This window comes from Dreissena polymorpha, chromosome 14, assembly GCF_020536995.1.
Source record: "Dreissena polymorpha isolate Duluth1 chromosome 14, UMN_Dpol_1.0, whole genome shotgun sequence".
NCBI lineage: Eukaryota > Metazoa > Mollusca > Bivalvia > Myida > Dreissenidae > Dreissena > Dreissena polymorpha.
In genome coordinates this window covers 37737522-37758546 of record NC_068368.1, presented here as the reverse complement: position 1 = coordinate 37758546, position 21025 = coordinate 37737522, and the positions used below count along the sequence as shown (strand labels likewise).

Here is a 21025-nt window from a genome sequence, read left to right as displayed (position 1 = left end):
CAGCCTCTTCAGCCTTTTTAGCCTATTTAAACATTTTAGTACATAGGTCAAAACATACATTTTATTTAGTTTATATAGCCTATTTAACAGCCTTTTAAGCCTATTTAGCAAGTTTAGTACATACGTAGACATACACATCCTATTTAGCCTATTTATCCCCTGGAAGCGACGTAGTGCACGCTGACCAGCCGTCGACGGCCTATCGGGCTGAACTAGTTTCGGCCGGGACTTTTAATTAGGGTCGGCCCCGTGCATGCAGCCTATTTTATTAAATTAGCTATTTCTCGTATGCGTCATTTCCCAGTGAAGGGCATGTCCCTTTAAGGGCTCCTTTCGGACGAAAAAGAGTTATCCCCCGAAAGCGACCTAGTGCACGCTGACCAGCCGTCGACTGCATATCGGGCTGAAATAGATTCGACCGGGACTTTTAATTAGGATCGGAGTCAGGTGCAGCCTATTTAGCGTATTACGCGACATTTTGCCTGTGAGTGGGCATGCCCCTTTAAGGGCCCCTTTCGGACGAACAAGAGTTATCCCCCGGAAGCGACCTAGTGCACGCTGACCAGCCCTCGACTGCCTATCGGGCTGAACTAGTTTCGGTCGGGACTTTTAATTAGGATCGGAGTCAGGTGCAGCCTATTTAGCGTATAACGCGACATTTTGCCTGTGAGTGGGCTTGCCCCTTTAAGGGCCCCTTTCGGACGAACAAGAGTTATCCCCCGGAAGCGACCTAGTGCACGCTGACCAGCCTTCGACTACCTATCGGGCTGAACTAGTTTCGGCCGGGACTTTAAATTAGGATCGGAGTCAGGTGCAGCCTATTAAGCGTATTACGCGACATTTTGACTGTGAGTGGGCATGCCCCTTTAAGGACCCCTTTCGGACGAACAAGAGTTATCCCCCGGATGAGACCTAGTGCACGCTGACCAGCCCTCGACTGCCTATCGGGCTGAACTAGTTTCGGCCGGGACTTTTAATTAGGATCGGAGTCAGGTGCAGCCTATTTAGCGTATTACGCGACATTTTGCCTCTTAGTGGGCATGTCCCTTTAAGGGCCCCTTTCGGACGAACAAGCCCCCGGAAGCGACCTAGTGCACGCTGACCAGCCGTCGACTGCCTATCGGGCTGAAAATAGATTATGATTGACAGTGTTGATCTGTTATTCTTATGTAAACGTTTATCGTCCTATACTGGAGAATATACACAGGTATGTGATTGTATTTTGTTAAACAGTGGATAAAGCTTGAGGATTTAATCTCATTATTGCCAATCCATTTACAGGTAATTTACATTATTCACATATAATTTACATTTACATAATTAAACAAATTACATTTGTGATTACATAACAACGCACACAATAATGTGTTACGCGTTTAGTTGAGCAAAATATGTTTGCATCATCTGTTCAACAAGACATATATACAATGCCTTCGAATTCTAATACATTTGGTTTAAGTCTGTCATTACATTTATGCATGACTATTTTTATATTACAATATTGATTATTAAATAGTTAAACATATGTTTAATTAATCACGAGATAGTTAGTAAGGCAATACAATAAAATGCTTAAATCAAAAACAAAAATCGATTGAAAGCGTTACAAAGATTAAAATTTATTTCCGGGTGAGATTGATGATATCCAATAAACGAATTTATATGTTTAACATTGCTCTTAGCCGTGAGTATTATTTCCCTGTTTAGAATATAATGCATACGTTATGTTTTGAGTCTTGGAAATCCCACTGAAAGCGTTTTGTTTTTTACTTTAATGAAATACGAATAAGTAAGCGTACTTATATTCGAGAAATATATTATTGTATTATGTTTGCAGGTCTTATAATTTGACCTCTTTATTGCTTGTAACTTAGCATCACCTTTTTTTTTTAAAGAGTGGATATTATTTTTAAATCATTTATTCGAAAATGCATGATTGTCAATCATATACTTTCTTAAATTGTTTGTTACAAAAAACGACCTTTAATGTTTACACTGTTTTTACAACTATCTATTAAACACGAAAATGTTTCATTCGCATATTTGTCGTACGTATATAAAGATCAGCTTTTAAATTCGATACGCGTAATGGGTAGGTTTAATATTTCTTCCTGTTGCAAACTTTAAACGGATAAATGTGTTCATTTTACAGTCAACCTTACCTGGCGGGGAATTCCCAAGTTAATGTATTGATTCATTTGTGTTATTGCTGGTGAATATCTTTCTGATGCGTTGAGATCAAATATGTTTTATGGATAAAGAACAAACCGTGATTTAAGGTGATTTTGTATTATGTTTAAATATATAAAAAATACTGTTTGCAATTGTGAAAATATGTTTCATTGTTAACCGTATATAACACCGGTTATATGACGACAGGAACATAAATTTACACTTCCGTTTCCGTACGTTATTGTATTGGAACGTTCACAATGTGAACATCGTTTATAGGATGACAGAATGTTTTCAAATATGAGATGAGATTACATTTAATCAAAAACAAATTATACTTTGTGTGATTCTTGATATAAGTTGTACTTGCTAAAAGCACTGCATTTGAGTGAACTTATCTGTATTGGTAAATACGCATAATATATATATATTATATAGCATTGAATTTTGAAATTCATCAAAAACAATTACATGTTTAGTTTCTGATGACACTTGGGCCATGTAGATTTCCTTTGTGACTTTGACATTATTCAATGAAACAATGGTTAATTAAATTATCAACCTGGATCTTGTATAAGGCACGACAAAGCTATCAGTTTGATGAGGCTAGGGTTTGCAAAGGCATCGCCATGATAAGGTTGGTCAAGTATTAGTCTCGGTGATTCAGATCAACCTTGCTGAAACACGTATATTGAAGATGGATCATTTGCTCTTCAGCCTTATGCCCATCGGACAAAATGATCCAACGGACGGATATTTGTCTAGCAAAGTTTTTTTTCTGATTGCGGTAGCATAGTATATAAAACAAAATTTGTTATTTTTTGCTACTAGGGGTTATCGTTTACGTGCTAGCATTTTTGTCCGAAGTGTTAAACCATCAATGACATATGGAGGCCTAAAAAAGGCAGACAATGGCTTGAGCGTGCTTAGACATTTATGTCGCTAACTCAAAGCAATCGTAAACTAAGGTCAAATCCTTGCTTTTTACTTATCGTAAGGTGACGCTCTCAACGATTTTTCAAGTCTAATACTATCAAACAAAGATTTATATATATATATATATATATATATATATATATATATATATATATATATATATATATATATATATATATGATTTCTGCTTTATGAAATATACTATTATTGGAATTTATGTAAATACAACACTCACCCCATGCTCAATTTCTTTGAAAATGAAATTCATTTGTAAGTACCGCATTTAATTATTTTATGCTGTGTTGATTTTCATTTGAATAATAGTAATTGTATGTCTCTATGTTTTGGATATTCTAAGAAAAATCATTGGATTGTTATCAATGTCTGGACACATGCTAATTTATTCAATTAGTGTGGCACCAACCGTTCTTAACATTTCACGAATAATGTGCAAGCTCAAACTGTTTGGATAGCGCAATATTTAACCCGCATCCGCCTAAATGTCTGCTGGGCCATTCATACCATTTGGCAATTATAAACTAAAGCCTATAGCAACTAAAGAAGACATAGTTAAAGGTCATCATACTAACGATCGTGTCTGTTAAAACGTGGCTTATGCTAATGTAAGTTGGGACTATATTTGAGTCTTTTTATATTGATATCTTAATACATGTACACACTACAATAATTACAAAGTGTTTAAAGAGCAATAATATTTACAGCGTCCTTCGTTTTACGTACAATTTCGGCGAGTAGATGGACAAATAGAGAATATTATATGAGTGTTGGATAAAGATCAAGTTTATCATGCGAGGCTAAGAACCACGATAGCGCAAGGCTTGCCTATTTGCCGCTTGACGATTTAGTTTTTAAGCAGTTGACAAACGCAGATTCTCCAATTTTTGGAAAACCCCCAAAATGATCTTTAAATAGCACGCTGCAGGTTTATTCAACAAGGCGTGGTAAAGGCTAATTTAGTCCATGGTGTGTTATACCGCCAATGCACCTCTGATAATGGGATAATACTTGATGCTTTGCCTGAAGTTGCATACCGTTTTAAGTCTGCTTAGGCTCGTCAAAGGACAGGGCTCTTTCCGCCTTAACCTGATTAGTTTTGAAGTGGCTTCATTTAAATATTTTTGGAGTTTATACCGAAGTTCTTGTTTAATTGTGAAAAATCGACCAAAAATCGCCTTCCGTCGTAACTTACATTTTGACGTCGAGAATTACACACTTCGATTTTGGGTTCATATTTGTGAAACTTTTAGCTGTTTGGACATACTTGGTGAATTTTCCTCAAATAAACGGTGTTTAATCATAGATTGATGCTTCCTGCTGACAGCCACAACGACAGTTGTGTGCATTATTCGATCTTTCATGCTTTTGCATAGGGTTATAAAATACACCTGTGAAATCATCGTTGGATACCTTTTCTTTTATTATATATATAAGGACAAAAAAAATATTTTCAAGTACCTGTGAATCGAATGTTACATCACTCGTGCTCTCTAATTATACTTTCGGAATGCATTTGAAATGATTTATTTACATTTTGAGCAAAAAGATTCAACTGAATAAAATATAATCAGTTGTATATTTTTAGTATACCGCTTCTCGTGGTTTGTTATGTTTACTTTCACGAATGAGTTTTCATAAACGTTTACGGAGCCGTTGAATTACCCATTTGCATGTCGCCGCGGGAACTGTTAATTGAATGGTACGAATGTTGGTGTACTTAGCTATAACTGTGAATTAGAACATGTATTAAAAGCTACAAGGACGTTTTCGCTCAAATAAATACCTTTTTTCTTACCCCATTTGTTTTAACGTTTAAATATGCTTTTAAATATTTATTTGACATTATATAAGATATTTTATCAAATACAATGATATGCATGTTTGCTTTGCATTGCAAAACTTGACTGTGTTCTGCCACACTTCCCTGCTTGCATATAGCAGCTCATCACACACGGATTTGTATACGTTTATGGGGCAAGTCGCTTAGCGCTGTTGCAGTCCTACTTTAACAATGGCTGCAACAATAACTGACAGAACCGTTTAATAGCGCACATAGTGTCTCTGTTTTGTATGAATTGATCCCAATGACTCATACTTATTTACCTGCTTTTTAAAAAATATGAAAATAAACTTCCGGTTTAGTAGCATATGTTGCAACAACTACGTTTTTTAATGTCAATTTGAAGTATGTATGACTACAATATCCACATCAAACAATATACTGGTGAATTGAAGACTAAGACTCGCTTTAGTGAATGCAGAGTCTTGTATAAGTAATACAAGTATTTTCCCCAAAAATAGGAAAACCGTTGAACTCGTTTTAATATTTTACCCATTTTCTATGACAATTATACATTAAGGAACAAATATTTTCAACTGCTTTTTAGTCAGAAGAGTGATTTCTTTTGTTTGAACATAATGCATTATTTATTTGTTGTGAATCTATTACCAAATATGTCGAAAATCATCATTTAACCAAACTGTGATTAAGTCCCTTTTATGTAAAAGCTTAGCGGGTTCCGCACGATATGTTTGAGCAAGTAAACCTTTCATTGCAGAAAAGCACGCACACATGGTTAAGCCATCAATTATGCCTGAAGCGCATTCATCATCGTGGTTGCTGTTGACCTTGACCTTTGTCGGTCTCACATTATCTCAAGAACAATCCCAAGCACCTGCAGGAATCCGACTTTCAGTGCCAGAAAGCGAGTTTGACCGCTGTAAGTCTTATTGTTGTATACGGTCCATATTCTTTATTCATTTACAGTCAAGTCAAGACAATATTTTGCAACAAACAATGGTACATAGCAATAACAAAACATAATTGATATTTGGAGAACACGATGTTCAATGAAGCTAAAATACTACTGGTTACTATTCTCAATGAACATATACATTACATTTTGTGACAAGCCTTTAGGTTCCGGAGTTTATTAATCCTATATTATATATGTATTTCAATAATTACTCGATGAATGCAAATCAGTTCAATAACGATAAATATCAATGTGGTAAGTCATGTTTTTTTACTTACTTGGATGAATATGTGTCAAGCAAATTAGATTTGAACAATATATGAATACATTTATGGTGACTTGTATGGTTTTGTATACTTAAAATGTATACAATAAGTGTTTTTGCAGAATTTTCGACGAAACACAGGTTCCGTAAAGCTATAATTAACCTCGGATTGTTTAAGTTACCACTTTGAGTAATGACCGGCGGAAACATTTGTTGAAGAAAATCCAGTTTGCCAATTTGACTGGCCACGACAATGACCTGTCATGGACCCTAACAAAGTGAGAATTAGCAGTGTCGTCTAATATATACAATGTGCAATAAATCGATAATCCTATATATGTACGTGATGATGCTTCGTTTTATATATTTATAATTCTAGCTTTTAATTGTCCGTGATCAATGAAGAGTTTTGGTACATTTCAACGATTAACATTGTCGGAAAAAACAAGCTTTATCGGTACTCATTATACCTTGTTCAAATTACAAATAAAATCAAGGTTTACATTTAAACAAATACAATTAATAAATATCACATATGTGTCGTATATGTGTCGTGTTTTGAGAAAACTGGGCATAATGTATGTGCGTAAAGTGTCGTCCCAGATTAGCCTGTGCAGTCCGCACAGGCTAATCCGGGACGACACTTTCCGCCTTAACTGGATTTTCGCTAAGAAGAGACATTATTTAAACGGAAAACGCAATAAAAGCGGAAATTTTCGTCCCTGATTAGCCTGTGCGAACTGCACAGGCTAATCTGAGATGACAATTTACGCACAAGCATTATGCCCAGTTTTCTCAGAACACGACACATATGTGTGAAGAAACGTACTCAGCCATTTGGATACATTGTTGTGTTGTGTAAGGTTAACATTTAAAATAATAGTAAAATTTATTAACCCATTTATGCCTAGTGGACTCTCCCATTCTTCTAAATTTGATCAATTTATTTTCAAAATTAGGGATGTCTAGTATATTTATTTCTATATTTAGAATATTTCTTACAGAAATTCCTTTCAGCAAACAGCGCAGACCCTTAATGAGACGCCGCACCATGACAAGATCAAACGTAATATATATATGTATATAGTTATATATACATTCGTTACGTTTGATCTTGTCACTTGTAATTTTTAACACAATTTATTTTATTTTGGCATACAGATTTACATTCGTCTGATAATCAATAATTCTCGTTAAAGGGTATATATATATATATATATATATATATATATATATATATATATATATATATAAACTTGACCTTCCTAATATATGTAGCCATTTTTACTTGATGAATGCGCGACGCCTCTGTATGTTCATAGCTCTAAATGTGGATAGTTAAAAAAATGTATGTTATAGTTATGTGGATTACATTTAATTATCGAAGAAAAAAGCAATAAATTTCTATTTTCTATTAAATATGCATCACTTAAAAAACTACGTGAACATTTTTTCTGCAAAATAATTATGACCAACTAATTGAAAGAGTTTTTACTATGGGATAAATGAAAAGATGAAGACACTGTTTATAATGACACAATTATTTCAATTCAGTTTTAAAAATAATAAAGTCACCATCCTAAACGTTAATTAAATACTTCTAATTTACAAAACACATTTGTTAATCTCCATGTTTCTCTTCAAATGCTGATTATGTAAGTCAGCCCAAATATTGTTTTTAATGTAATATTAACACCAGCTGCCCGATCATTGCATTTTTAATTATTATATTATTGTATAATTATACATGTTGTAGAATAAGTCAACGTGTTTGCTAGGAATACACATATTACACCATATATACTATCTTCTCATTTAGTATCCACGGGTCTAAGCTGATAAACATAGAGGCACACGACAAGTTTGGAGACGATGGTAACGTAAAAATATATGGAATATTGCGTAATTGTTCTCTGATGATGAATTGGTCAATGTCAGAGGTGCTGGTCGTCGGAAAAGCACAGAGGTATGTTTTAATTTTGTAAGTGTTGTTTGCAAACAACCTATCGTAATTAAATTGGACATCATGCATTTTGAATGGCTCGCTGTTATCAACTTAATGGAATTTATTTGTTTTATTCATTAAATTTTAAACTTTTGTGAATTAATCTGGAAAATTGATGGTGCCTCTATTCCTGTTTGTGAACGACACTCGACGAACCCAGTTTTTTTATATGTACTATGTGTTCGTTCAGTTTTTATAATTGGTCTTTGATGATTATACAGAATAATGAGTTTCTTATACGATTTATCTGCTGGAGTTTCGCTGTGTTTATATTTAGCAATCCTGGTAACACTTTGTATTTGAAAATATACATCATATACATAATTGTTTTCTTTAAAGTGGGGATATGGTTCAAAATTAACATCACCATTTAAAAAAATGTCTATTACATTACACTCACTATTTTATAAATAACCTATTTGTATACTCCCCGCGAACGGAGTGGTATTTAGTATTGCGCATGTCCGTCCGTACGTTTTTTTCCAATGTTTTTTTCTTTAAGTCTTTGTTTAAAGGCTAGATGGATATTGTTCAAACTTGTACAGCTGAATGACTTAATGTGTCAATGTCCGTAAAAGAAAGAATTTTGGTTGCGACCAATTTTGGCAGAATTACAACCTTTCTTCTGTTTTCCTCGTTATAGCTTGTGTTTTGTTCTCTCCCTGGTTAAATGTGTTCAAACATTGAACAGCGGAATTACCGTAATGTTTAGATGAGCGTAAAGGATGAAGTTTTCGCGGCGACCATTTGTGGCAGAATTTTATTTTTTTGTGTAGTTAGAATATATGATGGATTTTTCTGTGTTAAAATTTTTGGTCTGTCGTAGAGGCATTTGTGTCTGCTCCACACTGCTAGTAGTTTTGGCGTATTTCAAAATAACTTTTTAGTTCATAACTGGCCAAGTTTATAAAGATTTATTTTTCCGCTTTAAGCTACGATTATTTTCCTTCCGTATCACACGCGTCGTTTTGCATTTACCTGTAACTAAAGGCTCGCATATTCAAATGGAAACAATGGATAACCCAATGGTTTCCCGAACATATCCAATGTCTAGCTATTGGTGTGGGTCAATATAGTTGAATTTTTAATCGGAAAGTAGTCCACATGCATGAATCATATAATTGAGTATTGAATCATAATCAAAATGTCATTGCAAATTGACAATAAGGCCAAACAAAATAAATTCTGCGTTTCGGGAAACCCGACCTTACCTAGCATAACCCGCCGACCCTAAAGTTTTTAAGGGTATATAAAGTTTTTTTTGTTTTTTTTTAAATCAGATCTCATGGTTTTGTGGTTTTGGGATAAATTTCTGTCAAAGGGTTGAAAAAAACATTCAAGGGGAAAGGGCCGAAATTCGGCGGGTCTATTGGGGTTTAAAATTAAAAAAAAATCAATCCCTTCTGTACCTAGCTTTTTTTGAGACCGTTGCCCTAAACACAGAATTTATTTTGTTTGGCCTAAGGAAGAAATATTAACGGAGATCAACTGAAGACGAATGTTGAACACTGAAACATTTCCTTATTATGAGATTATTTTATTTCATGTAAACTTAACAGAATCAGCATATTTGCATTCGACGTTCATCACATCCGTCTTCGTAACGTATACTGTATGTTGTTCAATAAATGGACTGTGATTACACATTCGAATGTTTACATTTGTTTTTGGAGAGCGCTTCTGATGTGTTTAATTGCTTGGCTATTGGTCTCAAGCCACCAATAAATGACCCGGTGATCTGTCGTGCATGTGTAACATTGTTTTTATATGAAATTGATACTTTACATATTGTTTGCCCTTTTAGCATTATGCAAAGCCAAGGAATACTAGACGTAGATGTGGGATCAGTTTCCATTAAGTATACGATCCAAGCAGGTAAAAACAGAACGAACGCATGTTGTGCCTGCAGTTTTGAATAATTGTTTGCGGCATGTTATTGTTTGAAATATACACTAATGCACTTATTAATGAAATGGAATGAACCAAAACACCGTCTCGAGGATCGAGTAATTAATGTTGACGCCCGAAAGTACATATGCAAATAAACAAGTGAAAACATATTTAATGATTCACTTTCCGTTTACAATTAAAATTATAGTATTTAACGTGTATACTAATCACCTGCGTATTCCGAACCCTAACTATTTTATATACATTCTTTAAAGTTCGAACTATGAACTTTTGTTTTTCAAATATAAACATATTGGACAAACCAGAATATGTAACAATATAGTTTGTTCACCTTTGGAAATTTACATAAACACGTGAAACCGAGCCCACTGGCCTTGCTATAGTATTCTCTGTTCTTGTTGCAGTCATGAAAGGTGGCTCACTATCGTTGAAAATGCACCGATGTTCGTTGGAAGTATCCCAACTCAGTGTAAAATCAGTCGACAGCAACCTTAACCAATTTGTCGAACTGATTGCCAGCTCTTTCTCACCAGACTTGAAGAAGCTGTTGAATGATTCGGTATACAACTGATATTATTGTACCTCACTTGTATTCACAATGCTAAACTCCCATAGGCCATCGTGACATAGAAATACTGTCAGACCCAGCGGGAAAAAAATTACTGTATAAAACATACTGTCTCCCTCTACCTTAGCAATCATGTGCGGAGTGGTAAAAAATTATACTGTCCCATTCGCGCATGCATTTTGTTTATGTTTACAGATAAGTATGACATCACATTGATTGTCCGCTCACTGTTTATGAATGAAGTCGACGTAATTTGATTTTCATTTTTGTGGTGACGACAGGTTTTCGCGGAAAAGTAAAAGAAGTTAGGTTAATATAGGTCTCATTTATAACCTTTAGGTCGAGGATGACGTATTAATAAAATCGTGTTAGAATTGAAGTTATCGACCTGTAAGCGTTGGTTATTGCGGTTATAAACAACGGTTTGTCGTTCCGATGCTTGTTATCACAATTATAACAAAAAAATGTTCAAACTAGTTTTTTCGGTATAATAAATTTAAATATAATTTCGCCTCGGTTGACAGCATTTCCTTAAGTTGACAAATTTACTGTCACCCTGTCAGACATGTAATATTTATATACTATACAATTTAACTATTATAGATATGAATTATTTTTATACCCCCGGTAGGGTGGCATATAGCAGTTGAACTGTCCGTCAGTCCGTCAGTCTGTCTGTCTGTCTGTCAGTCTGTGCGTCCGAAAACTTTAACATTGGCCATTACTTTTGCAATACTGAAGAAAGCAACTTGATATTTGGCATGCATGTGTATCTCATGGCGCTGCACATTTTGAGTGGTGAAAGGTCAAGGTCAAGGCCATCCTTCAATGTCAAAGGTCAAAAAACAAAATCCAAGGGAAGTAACAAGCTTTAAAGGGAGATAATTTCTATACCTGCCAAATGATAAATATAAATTTTATTTCAAAGCGGCGCAGTAGGCGGCATTGTGTTTCTGACAAACACATCTCTTGTTTAGATTTGAATTGCAATGCTATGATGTAATTTGTCATTCATAATTAACCGTTTTCTAAATTAATATGGGCCTAGTGTGAGAATTGGGCGTTATTTAGCTGGTTTATCAGCTTAGGTGTTTTTGCAATGATGGTTTCTATGAGGTGATTCTATATGTATTCATTTCCCATGCGTATGTCTGTGTTGTTTTGTCAATGTTGTGAGATGTATTTTGGTGCCATCTATAATGTAAACAAATAGTTTTAACCTCCGTGGCACTCTTTAATGCCGGTTTCGACCCACACATGCTTTCAATGACCGCTTTAAGAGTGTGGGCCAAAATAACTCACAAAAGTGTGTGTTTGTTCTGTGTTTATGTACGGTGTAGTATTGATGTGCAATTGTTTTCCCTCGTGTAAATAATAAATCACATGTCGTCGAAATTGAATTATTCAAATGCCAACTTAGTTCAATACTAATCTTTTCTATGATGTTTATGTTCTTTAAAAGTGTTTCATTCTAAATCTTTTCTATGATGTTTATGTTCTTTAAAAGTGTTTCATTCTAAGACTTATTACAACGCTCAATTGGTTCGATATCACCATGCGACATAAGTTCTTACATACTTATAAATTTATAACAGTATTTCAGTATTGCATTCATTAAAATACACTTCTGAATTTTACGCCAATATACATTCGAAAAATATGAGTTTTTACTGTTTTAACATTGTTTCATCATTAAGACATATTACAACTCAAGTTTGGTTTCCGGAAATTATAAGAGACTATTTATAATACTACTGTGGCTTAGTAACATTATGTGAGGTATACTAACATTTTTGTTTGATTAAAGCTTGGTGTCACTGGCTTTGGAATAAGGAAATTGTGTTTCAGTTTTAAAATTAGAAAAATTGTGTCACAATATATACGCACATTTTGCTGTACATACACATTGCAAATAACTCGGTGTTAATAAGTCTTTAATGCAATAAACTATTTTATGTAGGTTTGCAAGGATCTCGTAGAATCAACCGTCGTTGTACAACACATGTTCGCATCCTCACACTGTAAGCAAATTATGTTGACATAACATGCTGATGATTTTACAAATTCATATGTTCGTATAAATGACACAACTATTTTATTAATATATACAATTTATATAGAAATTTTTAAATACAATTATCAAAAATCTAAATATGATATGCAGGTTTTGCTAAATACACATTAAACGTAGCTTATTACTGTTTTATTGTCAAACTCAGTACTTGTGTTTTCAACGTGGACGTTTAGGTCGCATACTCAATTATAAAGTGTTTACCATTTTACCAGTGAAACAGAGCTTTAGTAAGTTTGGAGAGAATGTCACGATAGACGCCTCGTTCCTGAGCATGAATATCAGCAAAGGAGCATTCCAAGCTCTGCACAAGGTATTTGTCACTTCAACACCTTCAATTATCTGATTCGATAATAGCTTGTGAAAACACCCTCAGAATGTCAGAATTATCACCCGCACATTTTCAAAATAAATATGTGAACATGAACCTACAAAGAGCCTCATTAAAAGCTTTATCGCTTTTTGTGTGTGTATCTCTAACTAATTTTATCTAATATTTACACCACATCAACATATGTCTTTTACAGCGTGAGTGTATTGTATACATGATAATTGTTTAATACATTACGCATCGTCTTACAGTAGTATTCTCTTAATTCTTTAAACTATGGACGTTTTTAGATAACAATGGTTGTGGTATGATAACACTCCATGAATGCAGTAATTACTAAACGTGTCGTCAGGCTGTGTTTTTCCCAGTTTCGTAGTACACCTATTCGACTTAATCAGTCTATTGTGTAAATGAAGTGATACATAACATACCAACACCCACATTTCATTATCATTTATGTTATTCAGTTTGTGTTAATTATGTGGGTATCTGGGTGCGCCCTAAAACCTACACATACACATACACAATACATGATATATGATATTGAATGCAATAGTTACTTAATGTTATTTGATATTTATATTTCGTTCTTGAAAATTTCTCAAAGTCATATTGTCTCAAAATATTAGACGTATTATACTACATTAATGATGAATTTATTATAATTTTAACACTTGATGGCAAAACTAAACACTTCGTGTTATAGGGAGATGTTTGTTTAAACGGCAAATGTTTACCGGTAACGGACGCTGAGTTTCCACACGAGCCGCCGTCAGATGGCATTGCTGTCGACATTAAAAAGGAGGTCCTGGACAATGCGATCATTCTGTTGAAAGAAACCAAACTGCTGGACATGGAACTGACATTCCAAACGGTAGGTTAGTCAAGCACTGTAGAGGATAAGGGCCAGTTTTGCACACAATTAACATACCATGGATTTGATTATGTTTAGTGCATATATCACAGTCCACAGTTATTACAAACTAGTTGTGTTATAGAGCAGTTCATGCCAGTAAAGATAAATACATTTGTCTCCCAATTTAAACCATGTAATCAACAAAAAAAGCAATCAACATCTGGGTAAGTTCAAAAATACTTACACCTAAACACACATTTGATTTTCAACGACATGACATACGTAATCATAATTAATTGAGATATTTTCGAAATTTTACATAATACTGGTGATTCTTTATATTTTTTATTTTTTATTTTTATAATTTGGTGTTTAAAAAAACATCAAAAATTGTCCCAAGTGTACTGTTTTTGTGTGTGTGACATTTGGAAAACAACATTTACCATGAATTCCCCTTGTAATTTATACATATCAATTATGTTCTTCATTTGTTTCTAGATAATCGAGAAGAAACTTACATGGTTAAATATGACCTGCTGGAACACACTTTGCATCGAAAACTTTTTTCCGGATGTAAGTATAAACATTTTGCAGAAATTGCATTTATTTAATTATTGCATGAATAATTATGTATTGTGTTATGCTCTGTTAAAATTCGACATTATCTTAATAACAAGCGTCATGCTGAAATTGCAAAATCGTCAATGTTAGATCACTATTCCTACACTATCAAGCTTATTAATTGTGTTTGAATAACTAGAACATAATGGTTAAGCTGTTAAATTGTAGATCGCTTCAAGATGGCCAGGGAGGGTCGTCGGTGTGCGCATGCGTGTTGGAAACATCCGATTGTCGTTTGCGAATTCGGCAATTGTAATTTATGCCGAGGGTCGGGTGTATTTTTCTGCTGACAACGCTACTGATGTGACAAACATGTTTTCAGCAGACTGTGTAAGCAATATTCTATTTCATTATCACTTATATTCAACTGCGTCGTAGTGTTCACTTTAACAAATTGATCGACGATACAGGTATACTGGGGACAAGTAGTTGGCTAATACTTGTTGATGTAGAATATCAAAAATGTTTATAGGTGGATTTTAAGACTTTATATTTTTGCAACGCATGCATATGGCATATTGTCTAAATGAAGATACTTATATTTAATGTATAAATAAATAAATAAATAAATAAATAAATAAATAAATAAATAAATAAATAAATAAATAATATATATATATATATATATATATATATATATATATATATATATATATATATATATATATATATATATATATATATATATTGGCCATTTTAGCTTAAGGCCAACGCACGTACACTATAGCAGAAATGCAATAATGTAATATAAATTGTTTAAATAAGTAAATGAATTACAAATTAACTAGACTGGCAAAAACATGTATTACTGTTTTTATCATGTTGTCCCCAGCGTCTGGAAGTGCCGTTAGTGATGCAATTCAGGAACAATACACTGTCATTGAAAGCAAGCGGAATTGGGTATGGCGATTTGAACATAATTTAATATAATTTCTGAAATGTCTTTTTAACTTGATATTATGTTTACGTCGGCTGTGATATGTTCGAGTGTTGTCCCCAAAACGTTTTAAACAGGTTTGCATGTTATTTCAGATGTCCGCAAAAATGATAAGATTTTGAATGTGATAGTTAACCTTGTGTGAATATTAGATGTTTTCAATTATGTGACATTTGAATATACTTTACAACATTGTTTATTAATAAATGGGAACATGCGCTGCCATTATGAAATTCGATCTACTTTTTGATCCGATAATAGTACAGCTCACATAAAATCACCCGTTAGCATGTCTGCTGGGTATGATAACAGGAACCGAAGGAGACACATACAAATACTGCAAATCATGTTTAAGGAATTCATTCTTTAGAGAAGATCATGTTATAAAAATGTCAATTATTCATGTCAATTAAAATCATTCAAAGAACGTTATAAATATTACGAACATATTGATATTTGGCATTTATTCAATATATATATATATATATATATATATATATATATATATATATATATATATATATATATATATATATATATATATCACAGAATTATTATTTAGAAGTATGTTCATTTGAAGCAATTTCACTGTTTTAAACATTCACATAACACAATGTGGTACACGTCGGTATCGTATAATAATTATACTATAATAATACTGTCAAAATTCAATAATACATTATGCAGTCATTTTTATTTTGCAGAGGAAGTTTTGTGATCGACCAATCGTTTGTTGGACAAATTCTGGTAAGTAATTTACTGATAATAAAGGATTACCATGTGTTCAATCCTTAACCGTTTGAATATATTAATCGCATATATTACTGGAATCAATTATTACTCTCTTGCTGTCAACTTGAACAACGATGAGCAATGTTAACACAGATTCTATGTATATATTGCAAAACATTATTATAAAAACTTGTTTTAAGATTGATTTAATAAGATAATACATTACAATAAGATCGGAGATTTCGGCGTCTAATACTGAATAACTTAATGTATTATGCTGTACGTTTTGGCTACGTGAAGGTCAGTAGTATCGCTTTATACTGTGTTGGTTAACGTATATTCACGAGTTTCGTATGTTTGTAAACAGTGGTTGTGAAGAACGTATTCTCTCATTATGATAAGTGTGACTATTAATGTATAAAATGCAATTGCATTGTTTTAAAAAAAGCGAAAATAAACTGATACAATGGTCATTGGGTATATCTTCATGAAATTCTGTTGTTCACACCAAGGCACTTTGTATTCTGTCCTCGTGTATTTTAGAACCCACAATTACAGCAGTATATCAACGAAACGGTCGTTGAACAGCAGATATTGCCGAAAATTCACGACCAAATCGAAAGTAAGTTACATGTAAGATGTAATTCATGTTCGAACGTGCCATACTATACGGGGGGAATGGTCAATTTGCAAGAGATGAATTCTTAAAATAAAGTGCTAACTTGCTCTGCGTGTTGATTTGTTGTTTCTTCTTCCAACGGAAATAACTTATAGATTAGTAATAAACATTAAACTAGAGAACACTGGGTCAGGAAACTATAAGACATAAGAATATGTCCTAACACGTTACAGTTCAGTTATTAGGCCTATTATATATTTTGTTTGTGTTTAGTTTACTTGCGAATGTGGTCACGTTAGGTATATTGGCGTGTGTATTTATATTTTTATAGAACACATCATCTCATACCATATTCCTGTTGCGAAAGACTTGGCTTTTGATTCTGCCAAGATTATATTGTTTGATGTAAGTACTTTGGTTATCTTTGGTTCAATATTACATTTGTATCAGAATATATGCACGAATCTGGTTTAAATCAATGGCAGTAATTTCAGTACTCAAAATATCGTTAATTATATCAATAAAAGTCTCTGATTATGATATTTGGTAAATAAATGTTATGTATAATGTTATATGAAGAAATGTGTTTATTATTTACAAGTGATTATACTGTGTGTACATATTTTGCATTTTGATTGTTATAGTAATTTTGCTAATTTAAGATATAACAAATAACACAATTTCTAGCAGTGTATACAAAAAACTGAAAATATCATCCGGTCTCACCAAAACGGTATTGTTCTGTTTGAAAAAAGTAGAAACAAGCTCTTCAAAATGGAACTATATGTTCCATATTTTTTTTAAAGGACATGATACGGCTTCAAGCTAACTTGTGCGACCCCTTTGGCAGCACGTGTGGTACTGCACCTTCCGACGAGTGGGTGGGGAACATGCAGGTTCCACGCCTTCAAATCGATGACATCGTACCCACAACGCCGGCGCCCAAAAGCACGACAAAAAACCCAACTAGCAGTGGTCAGATGGCAACGTTTTCCCTGGCGCTGTTGATAATTTGGTGTTTTTCAATATTGATGTAATGGAATATTTATGACAGCCACGCCTATAAACTTTACTTTATGCTTAATAACCAAGCACACAAAAGGTAGGCAGATTGTTAAGTTGTCATAGTACACAAACCCGTTAATTCACGAAGACATTTGAATACATTTGTTATATTAAATTGGCCTAACTTATAAGAAATAAAAAATACCAATAACTTTATAACGCACCTTGTATCGCAATCTAAATCAGCGCCAAATAAAATAATCACTCGGTTCTTCGTTGCAATGAGCGCTGAGAATGACATGATGTGTAATTCTGGCGAACAACAGTAACACAATATTTCGATCAAATAAAGATGATTAAGCGTTGTTTTATTGATTGACAGTGCAACTAAAACAACTTTTCAGTTTGTATCGGTGTTGTTGTGGTTGTTCAGAATGCGTGGAAAATTCTAAATTCAAATTCTAAAAATATTGATGAGAATTGGCTCATCTGTGTATACTTAATATGTTTACAATTTCTATAATTGATTACTATAGATACCATATAACAAGTGAGGCACTAATCTAATATTTGTACACTGTAGATGCCATGGTCATATAATTACGACCGTATTGAATAGTGGTGCAAAGAAATTGATGATATGTTCACATTCACCTTTATATCACATACTACCGGTGAATATCACATCATACGAATATAATGATTCACTTGTCAATAAGTGTATAGTTGTACTTTGATTTTATATCTAGGGAGTATATTTTATTAATAACTACCAGGCTAAAAAATCCCGCTATGCGATGAAGAAGTATTCCGAATCTACTCATAACACTATTTGCAGTCTAGTGATGTTTTTTCCTGTGCGTGTTTGATACAATTTAATGTGTAGTCCCTCCGTGTTTAGAATATTTGTAATCCAAACTATTTGCCTCACGATAAAAAAACACAAAATAATCTCTGACTCTTCGAAGCTCCACGTAAAGTTCTTTTCAAAATACGCAGCATTTAGTTACTGTGTTTTGGTGTGATGTGACTTTTGTTTTTCTTTAATATTGTGTTTGTTATAAAATGAATATAATATCATATTCTATCATTAAAACAATATGCATTATGACCGCCTTACCATCATTTTATTTAAAAACATGTTACTATTGCACGTTTAACGTAAATAATTGTACACTTGGTTTATATCTTTTGTACGCTATTAATACATTCATTTATTCATTTACGAAAATATTAGATTTCAGTGTTGTTGTTTTTTCTTCATTTTATTGCTGTATATGCAGGTTGTTAAACATCCTTCACATTTTTTGACTCAACTATCAGCCGACTTAACTACGATCTGCTGGTATGTGTTTTTGAATTTTCGAAATTCCGTATATATGATAGAAACGTCACATTTTCAATTTCATGAAAATACTACGTATTCATTTAAGAAAGAGAACAGCACTCTCGTTTAAAAACGCGTCTTTTTGTTTTGTTGCCATGGAAATCGTTGTTTGACTTCTAGTGCAATTGACATCGTAGTTCACTAGGTTAGTTTCTTTTTCTTCGTATAAAAAAAAACCACTTCAGATTTTGCAACTGTATTTAATACTTACACCATGACTACAAAAAAGGCCATATACAATCGGCAATTTTAGGATTGTTTACACACACAAAACTTGATATTTAGATTCTAATGAATCAGCATATAAACGTTCAAATAAAACAAAGGAAATGCATTGTCAAGGTTGTTACATAGTGTTTGTTTGCTGTTTTTGTTTTAAATAATATTGCGAGAAACGTGGGCTCAAAAGTGTGGCTTTAGTTTGCATTTTTCTCTCAAACGACATTATACTTAAATCGACCAGAATCGCTTGTTTGGCCATATATCTAACAGATAGAAAGTTTCTTATTAATTGTAAAAGGCAAGTGACACAATGTTTTAAAGTGTTTGTGGGGTTAATGAGGAGATGAATGTAGTGGTAATGTCACTAACTTCTTGCAAGTATGTCAAATATACACGTATACCGGACACGGTTAGCAAATGTCGAATGTCGACTGTGAAAATCTTTGTTCAATAAGCATGGGAAATAAAGACAATTTCCCACTGGACGATCACACTAAAAAGTGGACCGTCATGTTTGGTCAAACAGAGTTGTTTAAACAAGTTAAGCATGAGCGCACTAGGGAGGAAAATACACTGACTTTAAATTGCCTATTATCAAAGGCAGAGACGACAGATTGGTTTTTGTTCAATATATATATCAGATTTAGGCGTCATCGTAACATAACTGATCCGGCAGTCTGCTAATGAGCTAACCGCCTTTCGTATTGTATAATCATATTTCCACCTTGCTCAAAATGCAAAATTGAATTGAGCTAAGATTTAAGTATTTGTTTTGGAAATTAATTCGTATTATAGGACACTTCGTATTAAAGGACACTTAATTTGAACGATTACATAAATCGTTCGAGAAATATCGTTGGTATATTGGGCTTAATTGTAACCCAATTTTAATTGAAATACTATTGCCCAATGTTGTAATTGGAAGAGATATATAAACGATGAAATACTTGAATATAAAATGCTATTAGTGAACGCTGGACCGGTACACGTCACCATTTGGTTCATGAAATTAAGAATAGTTCAAATGATATGTTCGTTAATATATCCCATTATTAAAATAACGCAATATAAGCATCGCATATGTGTCGTGAGTGTCATTTTACAGAAGCGCTTTGTACTAAAATGAGTTTTAACATGTCTTGATAATTGATACGAAGCCAATCGAATGTCGATATTAACAAGCGCAAAGCGCACTTTGACATGTGATATAAACGATTACAATGGGGTTACAATCAAAAGATTAAACTTTGGAATAACATAATCAATTATCTATCGATTTTCTGTCACCAATTATTACGCTGTTCAGCAATGAAAACCGCGAATCAATATTTGTCACAAATTTAGTTTGGACTTCGGCACTATCATGTTTTCTAAATGTGCATTTCTTATTTATAAATGATAATGATCACGGTGAAAATGTGAAATGATATATACACAAATACACACAACCGCGTTTTAATATGCTTTATTATATATATGTATGCATGCATGCGTCTACACAATACAATATTTACAAATTAAACCTGACTCATTAGTGAACTTTTATAAAAGAGAGCACAATGTAATCAATCTTTTTACATTTAACTCAAAAGTTTAATTTTTGACTGAAAACA

General features: G+C 33.3%; 1 protein-coding gene across 4 annotated transcripts; it reads left to right on the top strand.

Moving 5' to 3' along the window:
* The first annotated feature begins 1050 nt into the window (after window positions 1-1050).
* LOC127858851 (uncharacterized) lies at window positions 1051-19039 on the top strand. 4 transcript variants are annotated; one of them, XM_052396183.1, is made up of 16 exons: window positions 1051-1207; window positions 5685-5846; window positions 6326-6425; window positions 7967-8113; window positions 9957-10027; window positions 10468-10622; window positions 12592-12652; window positions 12918-13015; window positions 13740-13907; window positions 14388-14462; window positions 14679-14840; window positions 15343-15410; window positions 16152-16194; window positions 16723-16801; window positions 17130-17203; window positions 17605-19039. In XM_052396183.1, the coding sequence occupies exons 2-16, from the start codon at window positions 5699-5701 to the stop codon at window positions 17833-17835; spliced, it is 1680 nt and encodes a 559-aa protein (XP_052252143.1). In that variant the 5' UTR covers window positions 1051-1207; window positions 5685-5698; the 3' UTR covers window positions 17836-19039. The 4 variants fall into 4 exon arrangements, with proteins under 4 accessions (XP_052252143.1, XP_052252141.1, XP_052252144.1 ...); XM_052396181.1 differs by having other exon boundaries at window positions 1051-1281; XM_052396184.1 differs by having other exon boundaries at window positions 1051-1281; window positions 6270-6425.
* The last annotated feature ends 1986 nt before the right edge of the window (window positions 19040-21025 follow it).